This window comes from Sturnira hondurensis, unplaced genomic scaffold (assembly GCF_014824575.4).
Source record: "Sturnira hondurensis isolate 20B ecotype Veracruz unplaced genomic scaffold, ASM1482457v3 Scaffold0009314, whole genome shotgun sequence".
NCBI lineage: Eukaryota > Metazoa > Chordata > Mammalia > Chiroptera > Phyllostomidae > Sturnira > Sturnira hondurensis.
Window position 1 is genome coordinate 62,963 of NW_028081945.1, and position 23,203 is coordinate 86,165.

At 35.4% G+C, this 23,203-nt stretch overlaps 1 protein-coding gene across 1 annotated transcript in view; it reads left to right on the plus strand.

Annotated features, from left to right (window-relative positions):
* NAMPT (nicotinamide phosphoribosyltransferase) overlaps positions 1 to 18,894 on the plus strand; it is a 39,643-nt gene extending 20,749 nt beyond the window's left edge. Inside the window, exons 6-11 of the mRNA XM_037057045.1 lie at positions 185 to 321; positions 4,825 to 5,050; positions 6,988 to 7,107; positions 11,889 to 12,029; positions 13,330 to 13,464; positions 15,595 to 18,894. Of these exons, the coding sequence (XP_036912940.1) occupies positions 185 to 321; positions 4,825 to 5,050; positions 6,988 to 7,107; positions 11,889 to 12,029; positions 13,330 to 13,464; positions 15,595 to 15,705 (870 nt within the window). The 3' untranslated portion in view covers positions 15,706 to 18,894. The remainder of the gene's footprint in view (positions 1 to 184; positions 322 to 4,824; positions 5,051 to 6,987; positions 7,108 to 11,888; positions 12,030 to 13,329; positions 13,465 to 15,594) is intronic.
* Positions 18,895 to 23,203: the final 4,309 nt, after the last annotated feature.

Here is a 23,203-nt window from a genome sequence, read left to right on the forward strand (position 1 = left end):
GAATTCTTAAGTACTTAAGAAAAACTGGATCTTTGTCATAGGAACTGTTTTCTCTGATAATAGTTAAATATCTCTCTAAGAATAGCAGAAGACAGTTAATTCTTTGGGAGCAGTATGGTCTATACCCAAGTATGGGTCTTTCTTTTTTCTTCTTTTGGATTTTGGTTTTGGGTTTATTTTCCAGACTGCTGGCATAGGAGCGTCTGCTCATTTGGTTAACTTCAAAGGAACAGATACAGTAGCAGGGATTGCTTTAATTAAAAAATACTATGGAACAAAAGATCCTGTTCCAGGCTATTCTGTTCCTGCAGCAGAACACAGGTAAAATTCTGTTTTCATTCTCTTGCTATCTAAATATTTGTTTCTATGATTACTAAGTTTTTTCCTTCATTTATTTGTAATTCAGTTATAATTTTGCTTAACTACAGAGCTGGGTTCTCCAGTAATTCTTCATGATCTTAAGCAATACAAATTTATTACTTACACTTTGTATAAAGATTAGTGTCAGGGAGGTAGAAAACTTGTAACCATCCTAATGGAAACAGTTTAAGAGGTTTTTTCAACTGGTATATTTCCCTTACAGGTTTTTCTTTAAAGGACTTTCCCTGCTGCTCTATGGCAATGTGCAGATAAATTTTATCTGTTAAATTAAGTCTAGAACCACTCAAACCTGATCACTTTTTTTCCTTTCCCTGCTCTTCTACATGACCTCACCTGTCTTTTCCTTAGGAATTGTCATCTGGACTTAGTGCCCTCAACTGTAGATGGGCAAGTAAGCCCTTTCAGTGAAATGAAGAAAGTTAAGATTCTTCTTTTGCTTCCTTATCTAATCTCACTAAATTATCTCCAATTGAACTAGAAGGCAGTTGTAATCTAAGCAGCAGCTGGTTTGGTCCTAGAGTTAACTTGTTTTGAAAAGATATGCTAGGATGGGGGTGGAGAGTGGAAGAGGATATAGTGGAATAAATGGTAATAGAAAAAAAAATTTTTTAACAATCATGTCAAACCTTGTTTCTGGTTCTTGTAACAGAATTTATTTACTGTTTGGGAGAGGTTTATTAAGTCCTACTTACACTATTGCAGGGTGCCAAAACCAGTAGTGAGCTTAGAATAAAGCTTGAGCTTTTTATAAAAAGTAATTTATATTTATTAAGCACTTTTATATGACGCAAAAGCTAAGCATTTATTTAAGTTAATCTACTGCGCACTACAAAGGATAGGTAGAAATTTGACTGTCTTCAGGATAAAATAGTATAGTAGTGATGTTCTTCTCGGTTGATTAAGTACTTTTAAGGGCGTACACTTAAAGTACTCTAGTGGTGCCAGGGGAGGAAGGTTTGTATTCCAGTGACAGGCTCGAGAAGAGTTTTATGGAGGTAGGGTGTGCAATCGACTTACTGAAGGAACAATAAAATCTAATGGTAGTCACAGGGATAATGCATTCTCCAAATGAGTGTGTACTGCATGCCTGCCATGTGTCGGGCGTTGCCCTGAAAGAGCCAGAAAGAAAGGGGAGACTGAATGTGTTTAGGGAATCCCGGATAACACATAGAGACTGTAGGGGATGTAAGGTAAACTGTAGAAGACAGATTAGTGAAAGGCTCTCAAATTTATGCTAGGTTATTCTAATTCGATTTTCAAATGGAAGTGAGCATTGAAATGTTTGAGCAAAGAAGTGATGTCAGAGAAATATTTTAGGAACATTATTTTGATAGCAGGGTTTCTTCTGAATTGGAAAAGAGAAACGAAAAGGTAGGAGGCTTTATAGGAAGCTATTGCAACAGTTATGAGAGGTGACAAGGTTCAAAACCAACTGGCCAACATGAATGGAAAGAAGCAGATAAACATGAGCAATGGCTCGGGGGATGAAGTTGCTAGAACTTGATGATTTTGTATTGGGACTCAGTAGAGAGTAGATTCAGCTAACATTTGTGAGGATTGCCATATTAGGGCCTTCTTGAATGCCACATTTAAGACTAGTAAAACTGGGAAAATTTATTAACAGATAATGGTTTTAGTGTTAACAGTATTTTTATTTCAGACTTAGATATGTATACATTTTTTAAAACTTACCATGTATTAGACGCTTGACTAATTGTTTTGTTTCATAGTAATAACATCCTGTGTACAGTGCTATAAATATGAAAATAAAAAGATGGTGTCATCTTTAGAGCTTTCATGTTAAAATGGTGAAAATCCATTTTACTTATACAATCACATAATATTTACTGCATTTGTAAGTGTTCAACTCCTTAGTATAGATTAAGAATATTTGAAATGTCCTTAAATATAAAAGTCTTTTAAATACCAGTATAGTGAATAGAACTTCACAGCTGAATACAGGTGGCCTTGGGCAAATCACTTCTCTCTCCATTTTTCAGTTCCTCCATCCAGCCAAATAAGGAGGAGCAAAAATTTTACATCTTTAACATCAGCCTGGCATAAATGAGAATAAATGAGCTGACATCTAAAATAACTTTAAAATAAGAGAACTCTAAAATTTACAGCACTGCCATTGTTAGATATTTTCTTAAGGAATATATTAATCTGGGTTTAGAAATATTCAATTACATAACTTTTCCCTCAGACTTGGGAAAGGTATCTAATTATGTACTGCAAATTGGAATATTAGCATAAGTAAAGTTCATTGAATAAATATTTATGATCTTCATATACCAAATACTATACTAGAAAAACAGGTATAACATTTGGATTAGGTACAGGGTGCTTTAGGAGATGACTGGGGTAATGAGATGAAGATACTCATCTTCCTACAAAGTGCAGCTGGAGTACAGAAGCAAAACCTGTGCTAGGGTGCACATTTTGGAAACACTCATCACACAGTATTTTTAAAAGCTTACAGTGTTTTTCCATTCACGGAGGTGTATAAAGGGAGACAAGTGCCCAGATCAGAGCCTTTGATCAGACTGAAGAAAGGAGAGAGAGCATAGCATCTGTCGGAGACTGAAAAGGAGCTGTAGAAGTCAAAAAAATCAAAACGTAGGAGGTGTCACTGAAGTCATGGGAGAGAAAGCTTCGGGAAAGTCAAATGCCACAGAGAAAACATAAAATAAAGGCTGAAAATGAACAGTTACATTTGCTAGACATGATAAACACAAATAGCTGAGTTAGATGACTATTGATACAATGCTAGTAAAACATAACTGCATAAGCAATGACCTCTAACTGTAGGATTTTTTTTCTTCAGTTCCAAAGCTCTGCAGTATTGTAAGTCTTTGCTCTTAATTGTGTCCCTGATGAAGAGGACAGTAGCAATTTTGTTTTTTTTTTCATCTTCACATTAGGATATATTTTTTATTGATTTTAGAGAGAGAGAAACATCGATTGGTTGCCTCCTGTATTCCCCACAACTGGGGATTGAACCAACAACCTTTTGATGTACTGGACAACACTCTGACCAACTGAGCCACCTGGCCAGGGCGACAGTAGCAATTCTTGATGTGAAGAAAGGGCTTCTCTTCATCGTGTCTCAATTTTCCCTTACTCTGCAGATGTTTGCATTATTGCATAATGCCTATGGTGCCAACATAGTTACTGGCAGCCTCTAGTTGTTTAGAAGAGTGTTCACTATATAAATAGGCCATTTCTCCATTTCAGACAAGAGTAGTGTCTCTGGGTAAATAAACCTGAATGGTACATGCTCAGCTCTCCCCAGCATGCCATTGGCAGCACGGAAAATGTTGTTTAGTCCTTCAGAAAAAAAGTAGAAATGAAATAACAATTCCAAACATAAATTGGTATGACTCTTCAAACTGTTTGAGATAAACTTACACCTGCGTAGTATTCTACTATACATGAATGGGTTGTCTTTTCATTGTTTTACTTACGAAAGTGGGGTAAAGGCAAAGACTAGAAAATTGGGGAATAAAGAAAAATTACTTGGCATGAAGAAATGGCAATTTTAAAATTCATCATTTTATTTAAGAATTTGAAAGATTGTATACAGGGGTGAGCAAAAGTAGGTTGACAGTTGAGAGTATGTAAAACACTTTATTCTTTTATTATTACTATATTAATTATTATTAACTTACTTTTGCCTACTTCTGTATTAGTAGACCCACAAGTACTTAAATTACATATTATTAATCTTTTCAATAAGAAAAACCATTATTGAGGACATTATAAAAATCACTGTAACCATTCTTCATAGAAACTCTCACACTTTATTTCCCATCTAAATTATGTTTTGTACAAACTAAATATTAACATTTTTACTCCATGGGCATATATTAATTAGTAGTAGATACTCTATAAATGAAATAAATGACTTACCATTAGAAGATATAGTAAGTAAAGATTTAGTTGACTGTATGGATCTGTGTATAGGTTAAGTAGTTGCCTTTAAGTTTTAGATTTTAAAAGATAAAAAAGATCAAATACATGTCTGCTACTATTGGTATATGGTTTTGAAAATTCACAGGAGGGAGCTAAGTGCTTTGCATTGCCTAGCAAATAATGCGAACAACATGTGTTCATTCTTTCTACCATCTGGGCATAATGAATTGATTGCATTCAGTAAGTGCTTTTTAGTTCACTGAGTTCAAATGAGTACCCCCCAAAAGTTGAATATGACTTAAAAGATAAACTAACTATTGGAGAGGAAAGATATTACTTTTAGTCTTTAAAATAATTATTCAAGGGTTGGTTTAGTCCAACTATTTAACTAACCTGCTGTGCATTCTTTAAACTAAGTTACTCACTTTCTCTAAAGTGTTGATGTTATAGTATAATAAACATAAGATATGGTTCAGGAACAGTAATGTGTCCGCCTAAGTAAATCTGTATTTTCATTTTGTTTTCTAGTACCATAACAGCTTGGGGGAAAGACCATGAAAAAGATGCTTTTGAACATATAGTAACACAGTTTTCATCAGTGCCTGTATCTGTGGTCAGCGATAGCTATGATATTTATAATGCGTGTGAGAAAATATGGGGTGAAGATCTAAGACATTTAATAGTATCAAGAAGTACAGAAGCACCACTAATAATCAGACCCGATTCTGGAAATCCTCTTGACACTGTATTAAAGGTAAATTTTAATACATAATTTGATTATTAAAATGCTTATCAACCAGCTGCATCAACACTACTTTTGATTTTATTTATACATGTATCATTTCAGAGCTGTCTGGACCTTATTTTAGAGTTGCAGCCAGGAGAGGGTAATAGATTTGCCCAAGGTCACACATAATAACAGAAAGGGTACCCAGACTTATGTGTTACTTACATAAACTGTCAAAGAGAGTTAAGTACTACTGATACTTTCTACTTACTTTCAAAATTAATTAATAGCATCACCACTTTAAGGAATCCTGTGACTTACTTATACCAAGTTTATAGTTTGTTTATTTTTCCTTTATCACTAGTCATTGCTATACTTTTGAAATTCTTAGTGCAAAAGAAATACGTGCAAGGTAATGTGGTAAAAAATCTTTTGAAAATACTCTTCAAGTAGTGATTCTTTAAAGGTCTTCAGTCCTCAGTGTATCAGTGTTGTCTATTTTTAGTGTTCAGGACTTGGTTTGCCTTTTTTGAAAAGCACTAAATGAGAGCAGGTTATTTGATCTTCACTACTAGAAAAGTATTGCATTAGGTGCTTTACTTAAGCTGTCATTTACTCTGTATGATAAGTATTACATTCTCTTTTTATAGACCAAGAAACAGACTTAGATAAAGAGGTTAAAGTAACTTGCTGAAGGTCACACAACATGTAAAAGAGCCAAGTATCCATTGTCACCTTCTCATTTTACCACAGTTTCCCAGCTAATGATTGGATGATAAATTACCACTTAAAAAGGGGGGATATAGAACCAAGGAAGTCTTTTCTTATCCTGTTAAGTAATAGGCCAATCTTAAAGTCTTTTTTTTTAAAGATTTTATTTATTTATTTTTAGACAGGAGAAATGAGAGAAAGAGAGGTAGAGAAACAGCAATGTGTGGTTGCCTCTCATACTGCCTTCAACTGGGGACCTGGCTGGCAACCCAGGCACGTGCCCTGACTGGGTATCAAACCGGCAACCTCTTGTGTCACAGGCCAGCACTCAAGCATCTGAGCCACACCAGCCAGAGCCTTGAAGTCTTATTTTAGCCTCAAATGTTAACAGATTTAGTTCTAGCAAATTTAACAGGTTTCATGTTTTCCTGTTACCTAATAAAAAATGTGTAGACTTAGTTTTAAGAATAATAAAAGCATCAGTAGGGAATTTCCTCATTGTTAGAATCATCGGTCTATTTAGGAAAAGGGAGTGTTGTTGAGGAGGAAAATTGTTTGATAGGTCTTTTGAATCTCTGACTAAGCTTTCTGAGAAATTTAAAATCATTGTTTAGGTATATCAGCTGATATACAACTTTTTAGTAGTTAATGAATGAGTGGTATGATTTGCATATTGGGCAGTTTAGTTTAAAAATTGTGTGTCATCTTTAATTGAGGAGAACTTCGGAGAATTTGGGTTATATGTACTTCATTTCCAACTTTGTCTTGCAAATCATAGTTCTCTGAACTTTGTAATTCAAATGGATTTATATTTGTTTTATCAAAATTAAACCAAACGGAACTATTAGGGACAAAAAGAATAAATCCAAATCAAAAGTATAATCATGAGTTTGTTAAGTAATGTTTTGTACACCTTTTAAAACTGTTATGTTTACTGTCTTAAGCTCCTAATGTTAAACTTTTTTTTTACGAATCTATGTAATTTAAAAGATAGGGGGGGAAATACTGTTTTGAGACACTTCACTGTTAAAGTGACTTGATAGAAAACAGAATGCCTGTTTCTAACAAAATCAGGAGGAATTGAGACTAAATTTTGAAAGATACATAGGGTAAAATTTTTTAACTAATTGATTATTTTTTATATTCTCAAGATTGTCTAGCAAAACAAAGTCTCTTTTGTAACTTTGGAAAGCTTTTACACTTTCTTTTTTCATTTTTTGTTATTTTGTGCTGGGTGTATTTTTTCTGTACAGGTTTTGGATATTTTGGGTAAGAAGTTCCCTGTTACTGAGAACTCAAAGGGCTACAAGCTGCTACCGCCTTATCTTCGAGTTATTCAAGGGGATGGAGTAGATATTAATACTCTACAAGAGGTATGTGTTTATATTAAGTGTTCCAGTAAAATAATCATAATCTCCTTTTTTATTAGTATGATAAACAACACATTTATAATTTCAGCACAATTGTGATTCTTTTCATAAGTGTTTATAATGGTGTGTGCCTTTTCTGTTAATTGCTTAGATTTTATAAAGAATAGTAACTTAAGCCCTGGCTGGTGTAGCTCATTGGATTGAGCGCGGGCCTGTGAACCACATGATCACGGTTCGATTCCCACTCAGGGCTCATGCATGGGTTGCAGGCCAGTTCCCAGCAGGGGACTCACAAGAGGCAACCATACATTGATATTTCTCTCCTTCTCTCCTTCCCTTCCCCTCCCCTCTAAAGATAAATAAATAAAATCTTTAAAAAAAATGAATAGTAACTTAAAGTATAGAAGTGCCAACCAAACCACTGGGAATTTCCTATTCTCAGTTCTCACTGGCCACCCTGGATGACAAGCCTAACGAAGTATCACTATGAAACAAGACAACACCAGTCAAGGAATGTTCCTTGTATATAAAACAAAAAGTCTTCTTTTAAAAGATTTTATTTATTTATTTATTTTTAGAGAGAGCAGAAGGGTGGGAGAGAAACATCAGTGTGTGGTTGCCTCCCACGCACCCTCACTGAGGACCTGGCCTGCAACTCGGGCATGTGCCCTGACTGGGAACCAAACTGGTGACCCTTTGGTTCATAGGCTAGCACTCAATCTGCTGAGCCACACCAGCCAGGGCTAAAACAAGAAGTCTTGACACTTCTCATACAGGTTCAGTTTTAATGGAATGGAGTTTCACATACTCTAACCACGTGAAACTCACATATATTCATATGTGTGTATTCAAAATTATAAAATGATTGGTCGGCTCTTTTAAATTAAGCCTCGACTGTCATCACTGTTATTGTTAGATTTAGTCAAATAGTGTATTATGTTAAAACTTTCGCCTCTTTTGTTTTCAAATAAGCTTCTGAAGAGCTATAACTTCATAAAATATACTCCATAAAAGTTACGGATATGACTGATTTCATAATGTGGACTCTGCCATTATAAACCATTGACATTTTAATATATACTAGTCCCCAGTGGTATCCACTTGTATGATACAAGTTATCAAATATTTTTCTGTTTGACAGAGTCTTGTGTGATTAGAGTAAGATCAGTACTCAAATTTTAGTTAGCTTGTTTTCCAAAGAGTCATTTAAAAGTAAGAACTACTGAATGTAAGAAACAGGATTTCTGTAGTGATGTGGATTTAGAGTTCCAAAATGAGGTTTCTTCTATCAACTCTCCCTAACTGTGGAAACTCCCCAAATTCCTGTAAGACATTGGGGTTGGAACATTTGGGGCTTTGCTATGAAAGGGAGTGAGGAGGAGGAAGACCTGATTTTAGAGATCTCAGCTGGCACGTGTCATTGCTGTTGTCTTTTTAGCTCTGCTGAATCAAAGGTTTCTTATCTTGGCATCAGTTGTAAACTGTTACTCATTTCTACACTTCAGGCAGTTTGGTAGGTACCCCCTTGATCCTTCTTTCAGATGAAGACACATGGGCAGGGTAGTGCACTACTTTCAGGAAAACCATTAGCTCCATTCTCTTCCCACTAATTATATCTGCCCTCCTTTGTTCCACTGGTGAGCTCTAAGTTAGGAAGTTCAATCAGGTATTTGAACTTCCCTTTAAAAACTGAAACTCTTAGCTTTCTTTTTCTTTTTTTTTTTTTAAAGTATGAATGAGAAGTCAAATACTGAGACAGGTACACAAATAGTCTTCGGCATTGGTGAAACCTTAAACAGAATGATCAAAGAATGAATAATTTGTGTAATGCAAATGTACCCATGTTGATTTACCCAAAGAGTGAAACCTACTTTCTTCATATTGGAAGTGGATCAAAATAAGATTTTAGAAGTAGAAGGAAGAATTTATGTAGTGCTTTTGCTTTTTATATATACTAAATTAGATGCCTTCATTTTGACGGAATGAAAAATCTGTTTAATTTCAGACATCTGACTTCATTGACTGTCAGCCTCACTATTGGGCTGCTTATTCCCAGTCTTCCCTGTGACATCCACATGAAATTTATGACATACACACGCCCAAGCTTGTGTGTACGAAAATCAGTCTGCTTATTTAGGAAAAGAAGCAAAAAATCTCTTTTGTGTTGGACAAAATACAGATATCTTCTCTTTCTGTTTGTGTCTTGGTTAGGGATTCAGTCATCTTGATTATCGGGGAGACCTCTCTACTGGAGTGGTTCATTAAAAATGTTAAAATGTTATCAAACTCTCAAATTTTGGTTAGAAGATTTCTTTGCAAGTGAAGTCCCACAAATTTTAAACACTTTTCTTTCCTTTTAGCAATCCTACTATTTTTTTCCCTAAGAACCCTTTTCTCTACATTTCCAGGAAATTTCCCCAACCCTCACAACTTTGATCCATAGACTAAATAGAAGATTTATGTAAATCTTAACAGTAGGGACATGTTAATTTTTTATCTAAATATAATGTATTGTAAAAGCAATTATAGATTGTAGTGCATGTTTGAGATGTATGGATATGATAACAAAAATATTTAAAAACTTTTTATTGATTTTAGAGAGATGGGGGGGGAGAGACAGAGATACCAATTTATTGTTCCACTTATTGGTGTATTCATTGGTTGTTTCTTGTATGTGCCCTGATTGGGGATTGAACCCACAATCTTGGTGTACTAGGACAATTTTCTGACAGCTGAGATATATCCAGCCAGAGCATAAGAACATTTTATTTAAATACTGATGGCATAATATGACTCTTGTCATTTCAGTTAGATACCTTGGGCATAAATAGGAAAATGAAGAGTAATGTCTAATAGTTAAATTTTGTCAGTTTATGTCCAGTCAGATTTCCTTTTGATGGTATGTATAAATATTTTTAAGTAATAATTTTCTCCCAAATTCTGTAATTTCCTGTACTCTTAACAGAACAGTTCACTTAAACTTTAAATTTAAAATTGTCTGAATTATATAACTTTTGGTGCAGCTATATTGGAAGAATATCTTTAAGACACTGGGCCAGAAGTACAGAGATATGACATTAGGTGATTATTCTTCTTTGTAATTTTCTCATTCTTATGCTTCTGAGGCATATTTAAAATCATAGGACAGGTCTGAAACTTATTTTCTGTTTGTTTTTTATTTGTTTGTTTTAACCTCACCACCTTACCCTCCTCCAATTATGTTTCCCTTTCATTTCCTCCATTTTTGTTTTCTACTCTTTACATTTCTTCCACCATGAAATTTACTCTTGAAACACATCTTAATCTTGTATTGTTGATAAGGTTTTTATTGTTGTTTTAGTTATACTGTATTCGCAGTTATATCAGTGAAGAATAAATCTGAGTCCAGGACCTTTGAATACTTTTGAATTCAGGTTTAATAATAACAACATGAAACCGAGTTTATATATTGCTAAGGAATCACTTTAAATTAAATTATGGATGTTTTCATCTTGATTCCTCACATATAGTAGTAGAATTAGATGGGATTTAGGAAGAAACTTGCATTTTTTAATGTGGGATTAAACCTGCTTATGGTTTTCTAAATCTGAAAATGTGTTTCAATAAAAAGGAACTAGATATTCCAGGACTTCCTTTTGACTATTCTCATGAAATTAAAGGAACAGTTACTAAATTTGACTTGCAACCTTCTTTTTTTTTAAAGATTTTATTTATTTATTTTTAGAGAGGGGAGGGAGGGAGAAAGAGAGAGAGAGAAACATCAATGTGTGGTTGCCTCTCTGCACTGCCCACCAGGGACCTGGGCCCACAACTCAGGCGTGAGCCCTGATGGGAATCAAACCGGAGGAGACCCTTTGGCTCACAGTTCAGCGCTCAGTCCACTGAGCCATGCCGGCCAGGGCACAGCCTTCTGTCTTAGAAGTGATTCAGGATATGATACATAAGACAGATGCTGGGTAAATAAGTCCTACTTAGGAAAAAGAAATATAAATGGCAGTAATAATGTAGCTTAATAAATCAGTGTAACTTAAATTATGTGTCCCTTGATAAAAACTATTTTAGTTGTCAGAACTATATGTTCATACAGGTCTCTCTAGGAGGCTTATTGATAATCTTTCTGCCAAAGATGGTCCAGTGATAAATGTTAATGCCCACTCAATCTAGTCGTAATTTTGTTTATGGCATTGGAGTTCCAGCCAGAGTAAAATGACTCTGCCAGTGTCTGAACTGATATGTAGGAGAGAATATTTTATATTGTTTTGCCAACAGTATCATATTGGTTGATTTTTTAAATGCCCCATTACATTTGACATGCATTATGACGTGTGATAGATAACATAGTAATACAGGACAAATGTCTAGGTCTCATTGCCTGTGCTGCTGCCATCTGCACTACAAGTACAGGAGGCAGAGAAGTGTACTCCAGTAACCTTAGCTATGTACAGCCAATTTTTTTCTCCCCCTCTAATTTCTTTCATTTCTTTAATCCTAAGCACAGTTATGATGACAACACAAAATCCTTTTCAGGTTGCCCTTTTTGGGATGGGTGCATGTTTTTAAAAAAAAATGTGGGACGTAATTTTGTGTACACTTTATTATTTATTATGTTGTAAGACAACTCTAGAATGGGTGTATTCGTCAGTATGGGTTATTGATGCATATGGGCCCATATTACCTTTTTCTTTGAAATTACCTTCTTTTTCTTCCAAATTACTTAGTGTTTTTGTTGTTGTTTTTCTCTTCAAGATAACATAGTGTTTGTTTTATTTTTTTTAATCTTCTAGATTGTAGAAGGAATGAAGCAAAAAAAATGGAGTATTGAAAATGTTTCTTTTGGTTCTGGTGGAGCTTTGCTACAGAAATTAACAAGAGACCTCTTGAATTGTTCCTTCAAATGTAGTTACGTTATAACCAATGGCCTTGGGGTATGTCCTTTAACCTTTACTCATATGTCAGTATCTTCTTTGTGTGTCTGGGTAGAATACAGTTATAAAAGATAAAAGGTCCTGAGCTATTAATATATTGTTGGATATCACTCACTGTGGCTCATAAAAAAAGGAAAGAAAAGAGACACTAAATAAATAACATGGTTTAGGAGAATAAAGGAGACTAGGAAAAATGAGATGAGAGATTCAGAGACAGTGCAGGTCAGTCCTTTTCCACTGCTTCCTATAGTATATAACTTTGAATAAAAAATTGACCCTAGTTGATTAGGAACATCAGCTAACGTAGAAAGGTGGAGTGTGAGGTTGGAGTTGTGATAGCAGAATCATGTGCTCATAGCCTTAGAATAGGGGAACTCAAGCTGCTAGGCAGCTGAACAATACTTCTCTTAGCTCTTCATACAATCCAGTGTCCAACCCACGGCTCTTGGGCAGCATGTGGCCCAGGATGGCTATGAATGTGGCTCAAATTTAAATAACCAAAAATTTACTTAAAACCCTTTTTTTTTTTTTTGCTCATCAGTTTAGTGTTTGTGTATGTAATACGTGACCCAAGACAACTCTTCACTGTGGCCCACAGACACCAAAAGGTTGGACACCCCTGCTTAAGAGTCTATGGGTCAAAGGGTGAAGGAGGGAAATCCTTGACTAAGAACACATGGTTTGATGCCCTGCTTTGTTCACTTCCACCTTCTTTGGAGATTGCTGGGATTGACCTATCTGCTTCTTTCAAAGCATCACTAGTTGCTTCTTACTATGTTTTGCTTCCTACCTTTCTGATTGTGGAGCAAGCATTCTGCTCTTAGGTTCTCTAGGTCTTTTAAGTAACAAAATGGAAAGGTTATGAAATAGGAAAGCCTGTACTTTAGTAAAATCCTAGTTCTGGAGCCACAGATTATAGAATTGAGTTGACCTGGAATTGTTTTTCTAGCATGACTGTGCTATACTTAGATCAGTTTAAAGACAACTTGTAATGTAAAATAAACCTTACGGATTACCTGTTAACTGCAATGACTTCCTACAAAGGAGGATTTGGTATTCTGCAGTGGTAAGAAAGGGTAGCCAAGATTTAGATTTTGTTTTTTCCTAACAGAGAACTCACTCTGTCCTCTGAAACAGGCTAGAATTATGTTTCTGGAAGCTTGATGTGGATTGGTTTAATTATACCTATAAAATGCCTTAAAATTTATACATAAATTAAATGTATGGCTTTTTAAAATAGAGTTAAGTGACCATTTCTTATGATTAGTCTTCTTTTTCTCTTTCTGAATTTGGATTTCAGATTAATGTCTTCAAGGACCCAGTTGCTGATCCCAACAAAAGGTCCAAAAAGGGCCGATTATCTTTACATAGGACACCAGCAGGGAATTTTGTTACACTGGAGGAAGGGAAAGGAGACCTTGAGGAGTATGGTCATGTATGTATCTATGCTGATGAAGTTTTGTTTTGTTTTGCTTTGCTTTGTTTTGTTTTAACAATAATAGCTTGGCTCTCCAAGTTCAAAAAGGAAGATTTTATGTTGTATTTTAGTTTTAAATTATTTTGAGAACATTTTTTTTGGAGGACAAAGTAGTTTTTTATAAATTATACAATAGCTGGCTTAACCTACCAAGTTAGGATGAAAAACAAAAAATGGTTAGATCATAAATGTGAGACTTATTTATACATTGGGTGAAATATTTTATAACATTCAAAAAAAAAAAGTAAAAGTTTTTCCAAATAGTGACCAGCAGGGTAGTGACTAATAAGCTTCAACAAGCTGTATTTGATCTTCCTTTTTTGCCATTTAGCAGTGAATTTTTTCTGGAAGGAATATTACAAATACTTAAAGGATGCTCTTACACTTCCCATAGCTGTTTATATTATGGTAAGCTTTGGTAATTTAATAGTTAAAGGCTATCCAAATTCTCAAATGTTGTTCAAGTTAACTTCATTTTTTAAAAACAACAGAATCCAGTGTAGATGGTTTTCTTTAGTCTCATTTGATTGTCACAGCAACTCTATAGGCTAAAAAGGCAAATTATGTTACCTTATTAGTGTAAGAGGTAAAAACTATGTGATTACATAAGGAATAAAAGGTGAAACCTAGACGTAACTGATTTTGGATTCAAGTCAACCAAATTGGAAAAATTTATAGTATGCTGAAGTAGTCCGTATAATCTAGTGGTCTTTAACATATAAAAGTACATTTATATTGGTGAACTCAAAAGTTATAAAATTTCTATTTTTGAAGCCACTGATTGAAAAAACTACTCAGTTTTAGAGGAAAACTACACATGAATATATTCTCAAGAGAAAATTTACATTAAACATAAACACACTCATTTATAACTTTAGATTCATTATACCGTTTCAAATATTCTACTTGTTACTTTTATTATATTTTAAGATTTTGAACCAGAATTAATGAGATAACATTTTTGTTCCCTCTAATGAAAAAAATTGTTTATAAACAAATTTTAGAATTAGGTCCCTTTATATAGCCTTGTTTATGCAGTTCTTTGAGTAGCTTTCACTTAATTGTAGCTACCAGGACCATCCTGAGTTACTTTAGGCATACTCATAACTATTAATTTTAAAAAGGCATCGATATTAAGCATATGTGAATGATATTCCAGAATATTTAAGGCAGTAGTTAATTTATAACTAAGCATTTTAACAGATTATATTTAAGTTTATGAAAGAAAATGCTATGGCTAGAGCAGTGCAATTTAAAAAACAACGATATGTAATGTCATGTGTTTCGCAATAGTCAGACTAGATGGAAAACTTAAGCCTGGTAGATTACTTACGTTTTCTTCAAAGGGAAATTAGAAGCAGATAATTCTTCAGTGAGACAGTAGTGACTTTAACAGACCCAAAAGGGAATTTAGTCCTAATTTCTTAAATTATCTTTGCTAATATATCTTTGCTACTCTTGAAGGGGTCAACTGGATTACATGTATCAGTGACTTTTGGATATACACAAAATCTCTTTAAATCAGTCATTGTACATTAGTTAAGAAATCAATAATTATTTTTGTTTCTGTTTAGGTTTGGTTTCTTATTTTTTAGGAATTTATTTTTGTTTGGTTTTTTTGCTTATTTTAAGTAAAAAACTCGGTAACTAACAGATTTATTAAATCCCAGGCGTATCCATTTAACTGGCGTTGAGTCCGTTGGCTGGGAATAAGGGACGGTCTGGCAGGGTTTTTTGTTGCACTGTCGGTGACTGTCAGCGACAGCCAGAGTTCTGGGCAGCGCGCATTCTACCTGGAAAAAAAGAAAAAAAGATGGGTCATCTAGGTGTTTTGGTTTTTCCTTTAAGGAAAACTGCTCTAAGAATATAATGTTCAGTCATTTCTGTTTATAAAAGTTAAATATTTCTACATAACCATTTTAGATAATACCTTGCTCTCTGCCTGCTACACCAGCATTCTTTGCATATAAAACAATTTCATAACTTGAGGCATAACTGTATATTTGCTCATTCAGCAAGCATTGCATACAGTAAGTATTTTGCTTGATGGTTTAATCATTAAATTTTAGTATTGTTATATTTGTGCAGGATCTTCTCCATACAGTCTTCAAGAATGGGAAGGTGACAAAAAGCTATTCATTTGATGAAGTAAGAAAAAATGCAAAGCTGAATATTGAACTGGAAGCAGCACCTCATTAAGTTTTGTTTTCTGACTGCGTGTGTGTTCTTGCCTGTGTGTGCGAATGTGTGATACATAACACATTGTACAGATGTGTGAGGTTTCTTTGTTTTATGATACATTACAGCCAAATTATTTGTTGGTTTATGGACATACTGCCCTTTAACTTTTTTTCTTTCCAGTGTTTAGGTGATCTCAAATTAGGAAATGCACTTGACCATGTAAAAGATTAATGCTAAAGCAAGCTTTTTAGAGTCCTTTGCCAATAGATAGTAATTTAATCTGGTATTGATCTTTTCTCACATAACAGAACTGAGAAATTTTTATATATTAACTAAAGATCACATAAAACAGATTTGCATAAAATTATCATGATTGCTTTATGTTTATATTTAACTTGTATTTTTGTACAAACAAGATTGTGTACGATATATTTAAAGTTTCAGTGATTTAACACTTTCCAACTTTTCATGATTTTTATGAGCACAGACTTTCAAGAAAATACTTGAAAATAATTTACATTGCCTTTTGTCCATTAATCAGCAAATAAAACATGGCCTTAACAAAGTTGTTTGTGTTATGTACAATTTGAAAATTATGTCGGGACATACCCTGTAGAATTACTAACATCACTGCCCCTTGTAGAATATGTATTAATCATTCTACATTAAAGAAAATAATGGTTCTTACTGGAATGTCTAGGCACTGTACAGTGATTATACACGTTGGTCATTGTATTGTACCAGTGAAATGCCAAATCTGAAAGGCCTGTACTGCAGTTTTATATGTCAGATATTGCCTGTGGCTATGATATGCACCTCAAGATTTTAAGGAGATAATGTTTTTAGAAAGAATTTCTGCTTCCACTATAGAATATATACATAAATGTAAAATACTGGCAAAAATGGAAGTAGTGTATTTTAAAGTAATTACACGTCTGAATTTATTTTTCCTATTCAATGGTTGATATGACTTAATACTGGAATGGGTAGTCAGTGTACTTATTTTAAATTTTTTGATTCTGTTATATTTTTCATTAAGTTTTTAAAAAATTAAATTGGATATTAAATTGTATGGACATCATTTATTAATTTTAAACTGAATCCCCTAATAAATAATATTTCATTAAGTTTTTAAATGAAGATGAATGATCCCCAATGAAAAAGCAGGATGACATGTTTGAATAGAAGAATCTCCCCCAAAAGCAGAAAGTTGGCAAATTTCAAAGTGTTAACCTCACAGTTTTCTAGAGTGATTAACTGCCAGATTCTGAGTAGTCATCACATCTGAAAGGAGACCATGTGTCTGTTTTGGGGGGTTTATAATGGATTACATTATATGTAGGTCTACTAAGGCAGGGGGTTGGACATCTGTGGCCCACAGGCCAGTTTGGACTGTGCTTTTTTTTTTTTTTTTTTTTTTGTAAAATCTTGTCTGTGGCGGCTTTCTTAGACAGCAGCAGGAATAGTTGCAGTAGTGACCACATGGCCCAGAAAGCCTGAAATGTTTATTATCTGGCCCTTCAGGAGTGTGCCTTGAATTTTATGAGAAATGTTGGTTGTCAGGGAAGAGAGGAGGCTAAGTTGATACAGAGTTCATCTCTCTTATGTCCTTTCTTTTCTCATCTAAGAATCTGGTTGGAAGGCCAATTTAGAAAAGCTTTAACTTATTTAATGTGAAATTGTATAAAGTGAAAAGCCATAAATCATCTGACCTGAACAATTACATGAGAAGGTATTTTTTTTGCAGATGGTTCTAAACACTTGTTTACTGTGAATAGTAAGCATTATTCTCTTTCAGTAAAAGTTTTCATCCTGTAATTTCTGGTAAAAAATAATTTTAAGCTGATTTTTTAAAATGTATCTAAGTAACAACAATAAGTAGCATTAAAAAGAACACATCTTCACAAAATGTGCTTAAGGGACTTATAGGGAATTAAAAGAAAATACATTTATTACCAATAATACCTATGATGACCACCCATAAGTTTGATTTTGTTTAAACACTGGAATTATACTACAGACAATATTATTTTGTACTGTGAATTTCAGCAGTTTCAGAGTATCTAGATGAGTTTTATTTTAAAACTTTCAGTGAATGCTAAAATCTGTACATTTGGACATGGCCATAGATGGCAGGGTGGAATGATTAATTCTGTTAGCTCTTAGCCACTTGTAACTGATTAATCCTGAATTTCCATCCTAAGCACTTAGTATTAGCCCATCACCATTCTGAGTAGCAATGGTTAACATAGATAATCAGATAGAACTCTGCGGTGTTACCCTTAAATCAGCCTAACTATTCCAGACAAAAGCAAATGGCATGTGGGTTTGCTTAAGTCTTTAGATTTGCAGCTGACATCAGTTAATTCTCCTCAATTGGTAACATCATGATGTATTTGTATTTTCAGTAGGAGATAGGAGTTCTGTGTTAAGACTTTTTATTTGTACTCTATACTTAAAGTAAAATGGTTTTAGTGGTTATCCCTTATTTCCTTTCTTGAAATAAATTGTTCTGAAAAATATTTTATAATTTGGAAAACTAGAAAGAGAAAAATGGCAAGGTATTTATTGTTCTGTTTGCCATAATTTAGAATTCAACATTTAAACAAGTATTTTGTAGTTTTACATTCCTTTTTAACCCATTCAGTGGAGAATGTCCACTTTTCTCCAAAGTTGTATGTTAAGTCAGTTCTAATATGTATTCGACATCAAAGATAAACATTTAATAAACATGGAAATAAAGTTTAGCTCTATTAGTGAAATGTTAAATTTGACTGTGTGCTTCCAATAATGGCATATTTCTAGACTTGCCCTTTTTTAGGTATTCCTTCAGTTCAGAAGAATTAGAGAATGAGAGGGACAGGTGTCAAAGATGACTCCTGCTTTCTGTTTTTGTTCAACTTGATGAATGGCAGTGCCTCTTCACTAAGAGAAAACACTAGAAGGAGACCAGCTTTGGGGAGAAAGAGCACAATTCCTACATTAAGACTTGAGATGTCTTTGAAATACTTAAATGTGTATATTAGGTAGCTGGATATAGGTTTGGGGGCAGAAGGGTCTCATGATAAGAATTTGATGTATAGATGGCCCTTGGAGACACAGGAAAGAGTACTTCTCTAAGGAGAGTGTAGAGCATGGCCTGGCAAACCACAGGCCACACCTAGTCCTTCATCTATTTTTGTAAATAAAGTTTTATTGGAACACAACTGTGCTCATAATTTAATTATTGTCTGTGTATGCTTTCATGCTACAGTCACGGTGTTTAGTTTAACAGACCTTACAGCTTGCAAAGCCTAAAAATAATTTACTATATGATTATTTAAAGAAAAATGTGCCAATTTCTGCTTTAGAGTAAAGAAAGGGTGAAAACCATAGGATGTGTAAAAGTTAGGTGTCAAAAGGTGAGCAGGCAAAGGCGATTGACAAGCAGTAGCTAAAGAGGTAGAAGAAAATCGGGAGGAGTAAAGTCATGAAAGCCAAAAGGAAGGGAGTTTTTTCTGCATAGGTGTTTAATGCTGCTAAGAGATCAAGTAGAGTGAGGAATTAAAAGCATATATTGGATTTAACCTCCTGGAAATAATTGGTGGCTTAGAGATTTCATTCCAGATAGTAGGGGGGGCAGATGTCAGAAAGAAGCTACCTTACACAACTCTGAATTTGGGACATGAAAAGGAGAGAATGAGGCAATAGCATGTCTTCCTTTCCTTTTTTCAGCTATTGCTTTATCTTGAAAAAGGACCCAGGAAAGGGGGATGTTAAAGATAAAAGAGCCAGAAGGAAACAGTGAAAGTATTGGGTTCCACAGAAGGTAGAAGAGGATGGGGTCCAAGGCACTGGTGGACGGATTGGTTCTTAAATGGAAGGGGGTGCTTTTAGTTTAGAAGGAAGAGAGGCTAGGTATATATATGCAGATTTTGTCAAGTCAGACACCAGAGGGATAGTTTTTAAAATTACAGTTTTAAAACAGTGGTGAATAAGCCCTGGCTGGTGTAGCTCAGTGCATTGAGCGTGGGCCCACGAACCAGAGTACCGCAATTTGATTCCCAGTCAGGGCACATGCCTGGGTTGCAGGCCAGTTCCCAGCAGGAGACGCACAACAGGCAACCATACATTGATATCTCTCTCCCTCTCCCCTTCCTCTCTAAAGATAAATTTTAAAAATCTTTAAAAAAAAACATTGGTGAATAAAGTGACCACGGGTGTAGTAGGGTTGTAGAATAATGTGGAGGACACCTTTGGTGATTGAGAACCTACAGTAAAAATTTGCCTGCCCTGATTTTTTTTCTTTCCCTTCCTAGTAGTAGCACTGTGATGCTTGGGTACAGACACAGAGAAAATGGAGACACTTGGAGTTTTGCTAGATAAGTTTAAAAGAAAAACATACAATAATTAAATAGGTAATTGAAATCATTGAGTTGTTGAAGTAATGGTCCCACAGTATTTAACTGGATAGGTAAGGGTGTGAAGGCAACACAAAGCATTGGGAGTTGAAGTCCGGTGGATAGTCTGATGACAGCTCCGATCTGTTGGGAGTTGTTGAACAAGCAATTTTAGGACAAGAAACACTAGTTGTGAGACCATGGATGCCTGGATTTAGTGATCTGAGAGGAGCAAGTTCATGGTGTAGTAAAATCCAAGGTGTGACCTTGCAGTGGCTAAATGAAGGAAAGATCATTGGAGATGAAACAAGACCAAGAAACCTGAAAGGACAAGTGGGTTGTATGGGTAGACAATAAATCCTCCAGGAAGATGGCAGAAGTTGTATTGGAGAAGAAAACTAAATCAGGTGCCAAAGTGTTCAGCAAGTGAAGGGAAGGGACCAGGAGGCAGCAGTGAGGAGCGATGCGAACTTCAAAGGGATCAGACAGTGGGAAGTGCTGATAGGCAGGCCTGCCCAAAGAGCTCAGCCTCATGGAAGGGCCCAAACATGGGTGACAAGTACCAACTGATCAAAAAGTGTTTTGAGTACAGTGGCCAACAGTTTGATGTTGTAAACCATTGTCCTGTTCCTTCCCTCCATCTATTTGACGACTAAATGGATGGAGGAAGGAAGTAATTTAGATAACAAATTTCTTGGTTTCATTGGCTTGCTACAAACTTCCCTTTTACTAATACAAGCCCAAGCGTTCAAGCCTTTAAGTATATTTTTAAATTTTTGTTTGGTTTTGAATGTTTTAAGATCTACATTTTATTTTTTAAAGAGGCCAGCCACAGTAGTCTGCAGCCATTTGAACCAGTCACCTCTCCCATGTGTTCAGATTCTTCCCACCTCATTTTAATTTTTTATTTTATTCAGAAATTTATTCTCTTCCCCAGAGACAACTGTATTTGGTTCACAGTTCTTTATTCCATTTAAGTTTATTAAAATGTTTGTTATTTAAGCAAAGAGAAACAGGTTCTTAGGAATTTAAAATCATTTGAGTTATCAGCTCCAGCAAAATTTTGTTTAACTAACATGAAAATGGATTCAGATGCATATCAGGAATCTGCCTGCATACTGTCACGTGGGTTGACTGACCCTTCACCTCACTGGTATACAGGACTCTTGGTGACTTCCTTGGTATATTCACAGGGGACCTGAGGCTTTTACCACTTTTCAGAGCTCACGTTGCTCTCTCGTTGAATAGTGTAGCCTGCCATTTTGATTTTTCTACCAACTTACAGCATAATCTGCAGAAAAGTACAGTTTGGGTTTATAGTGATTTATGTTCATCCCAGAGAAAAGCATCATTCTTTGGTTGGAAACAATTCAGTTTAAGAGTTATTATCCTGACCCACTGTTTTTAAATTTTTCATTTTGTAATTGACTACTGAGCTGTTACATCTTTGACTTAAACTAGGCAGATCATTCTGTAGTTGTTATTAAAATGAATTAGCTCCTGAGCTTATAAGCTTTCCTGGCGAATTGGCTAAAAGTTTACATCTGGTTAGGTCTTCATGAGTTACCTGAAGATTTCTACCAGATTTCTGAGCCTGGGAAAAATCAACTCCTAACCTTCCTCGGCCTCTCCCTTTCTACTCCTTTCTGCTCAGCCAATAAACAAACATGTTCCTGTTTCTCCCCTCCTCTGAGAAAAAAAGTAGTGCCTCCCGTGATAACACCACCTCTGGATCGCCCTCCTTGCGTTCAGGTCCAGACTTTCTGAGCTGTGTACATTTCCTCTCCATTTACTGCCTCGCTTCCTGTCCAGCTCCAGTCTGGTTCTCATCCCTCATTAACAGCCACCTTTCCGTTGCCAAATGAGTATGCTGAGTTCTCACAGGAAGAGCTCTCCTGTATTTACCATTGCTCATTCCTTGGGAATACTTACTTGTCTTCTGTGCTGTAACATCTTGAATCTCTAGGGCTCTTTCCATAATTACTGGTACCTTTTAAATGTCAGCATGTCCCATTTATCTCCATATTTCCCTTGTGTGATCTCATCTGGTCTCAGTACTCACCTATCTACTAAAACCTCCATGTATTCATATCTCTAGCCCAGACTTTTGACTTTCCCTACCCATCTATGATGCATTTCCATCCAGATACCTGCTCAAGTGCACCAGGTCCAAATTTACTATAATCCTCCAGATTGGCTGCTTCATTGGCAGACACATGACTTCCTCTCCTTTAACCCCCAACCACACACACATGGAATCCACCTCACAGTCACTGATTTACCTGCTGAATAATGTTACGATCTGTACCCCAGCTCCCATTTCAGGCTCACAAGGCTCTTTCTGAAGCAATATAAAAAATGCCCAACTGGATATCCTATTCTCGGCTCCCTGTCTCTCTCACTCTACTACCAGCATTTGTAACAAAATCTAATAGTTTCAGTCCTCCACTTAAAGTATTTGGTGTTCCTCCTTTTAGCCTAGTGGTGATGCTCAGAATCCATCCAAACCCAGAAAACCCTCCCTGGTCTGGCCCATGCCACACAGGTAGCTCCATGTCTGGTCCTTCCTTTTCTGTGCCAGCATCAGTAACTTGCTCTGTGCATTAACACACATGCACACAGAAACATTACACTATTTTCTGTTCTGCTGCCTTTGCTTATGCTCACCACCTCAGCCAGGATGCCTGCCTTTGGCCAGCCCATTGTAAGTATTAGGTAAAACATTGTGCAGCTCATTCTGCTGTCCCCTCCCCGTGTGCCCTTCCTCTTCTCCATAAGTACTGAGTGTATTTGTAACAGAGCACGCACCATCCACAGGTCTGTCCTATACAAGGCAGAAGATAGCGTTACATTCATCTGGGTCTCCTGCATTCAGCACCTACATACAGTCAAATGTTTGCTGGGTAAATGTAATTAAGATAAATGCTTTTCTACAGGGTTTTGATACCCTCTATTATATACCCTGAACATTTTAATAAATATTTCAAAAAGGTGGAGCATTTTACTGTTTTTTTAAAGAGATGGGTAACTTAAGCATGTTCACATACTATCTTGTTGAAAAGTACAGTAAATTCATAAAGTAAGGTTTTATCTTCAAAGTACAGATTCGAGAACTAAGGTATAAAAAGAATAAATTA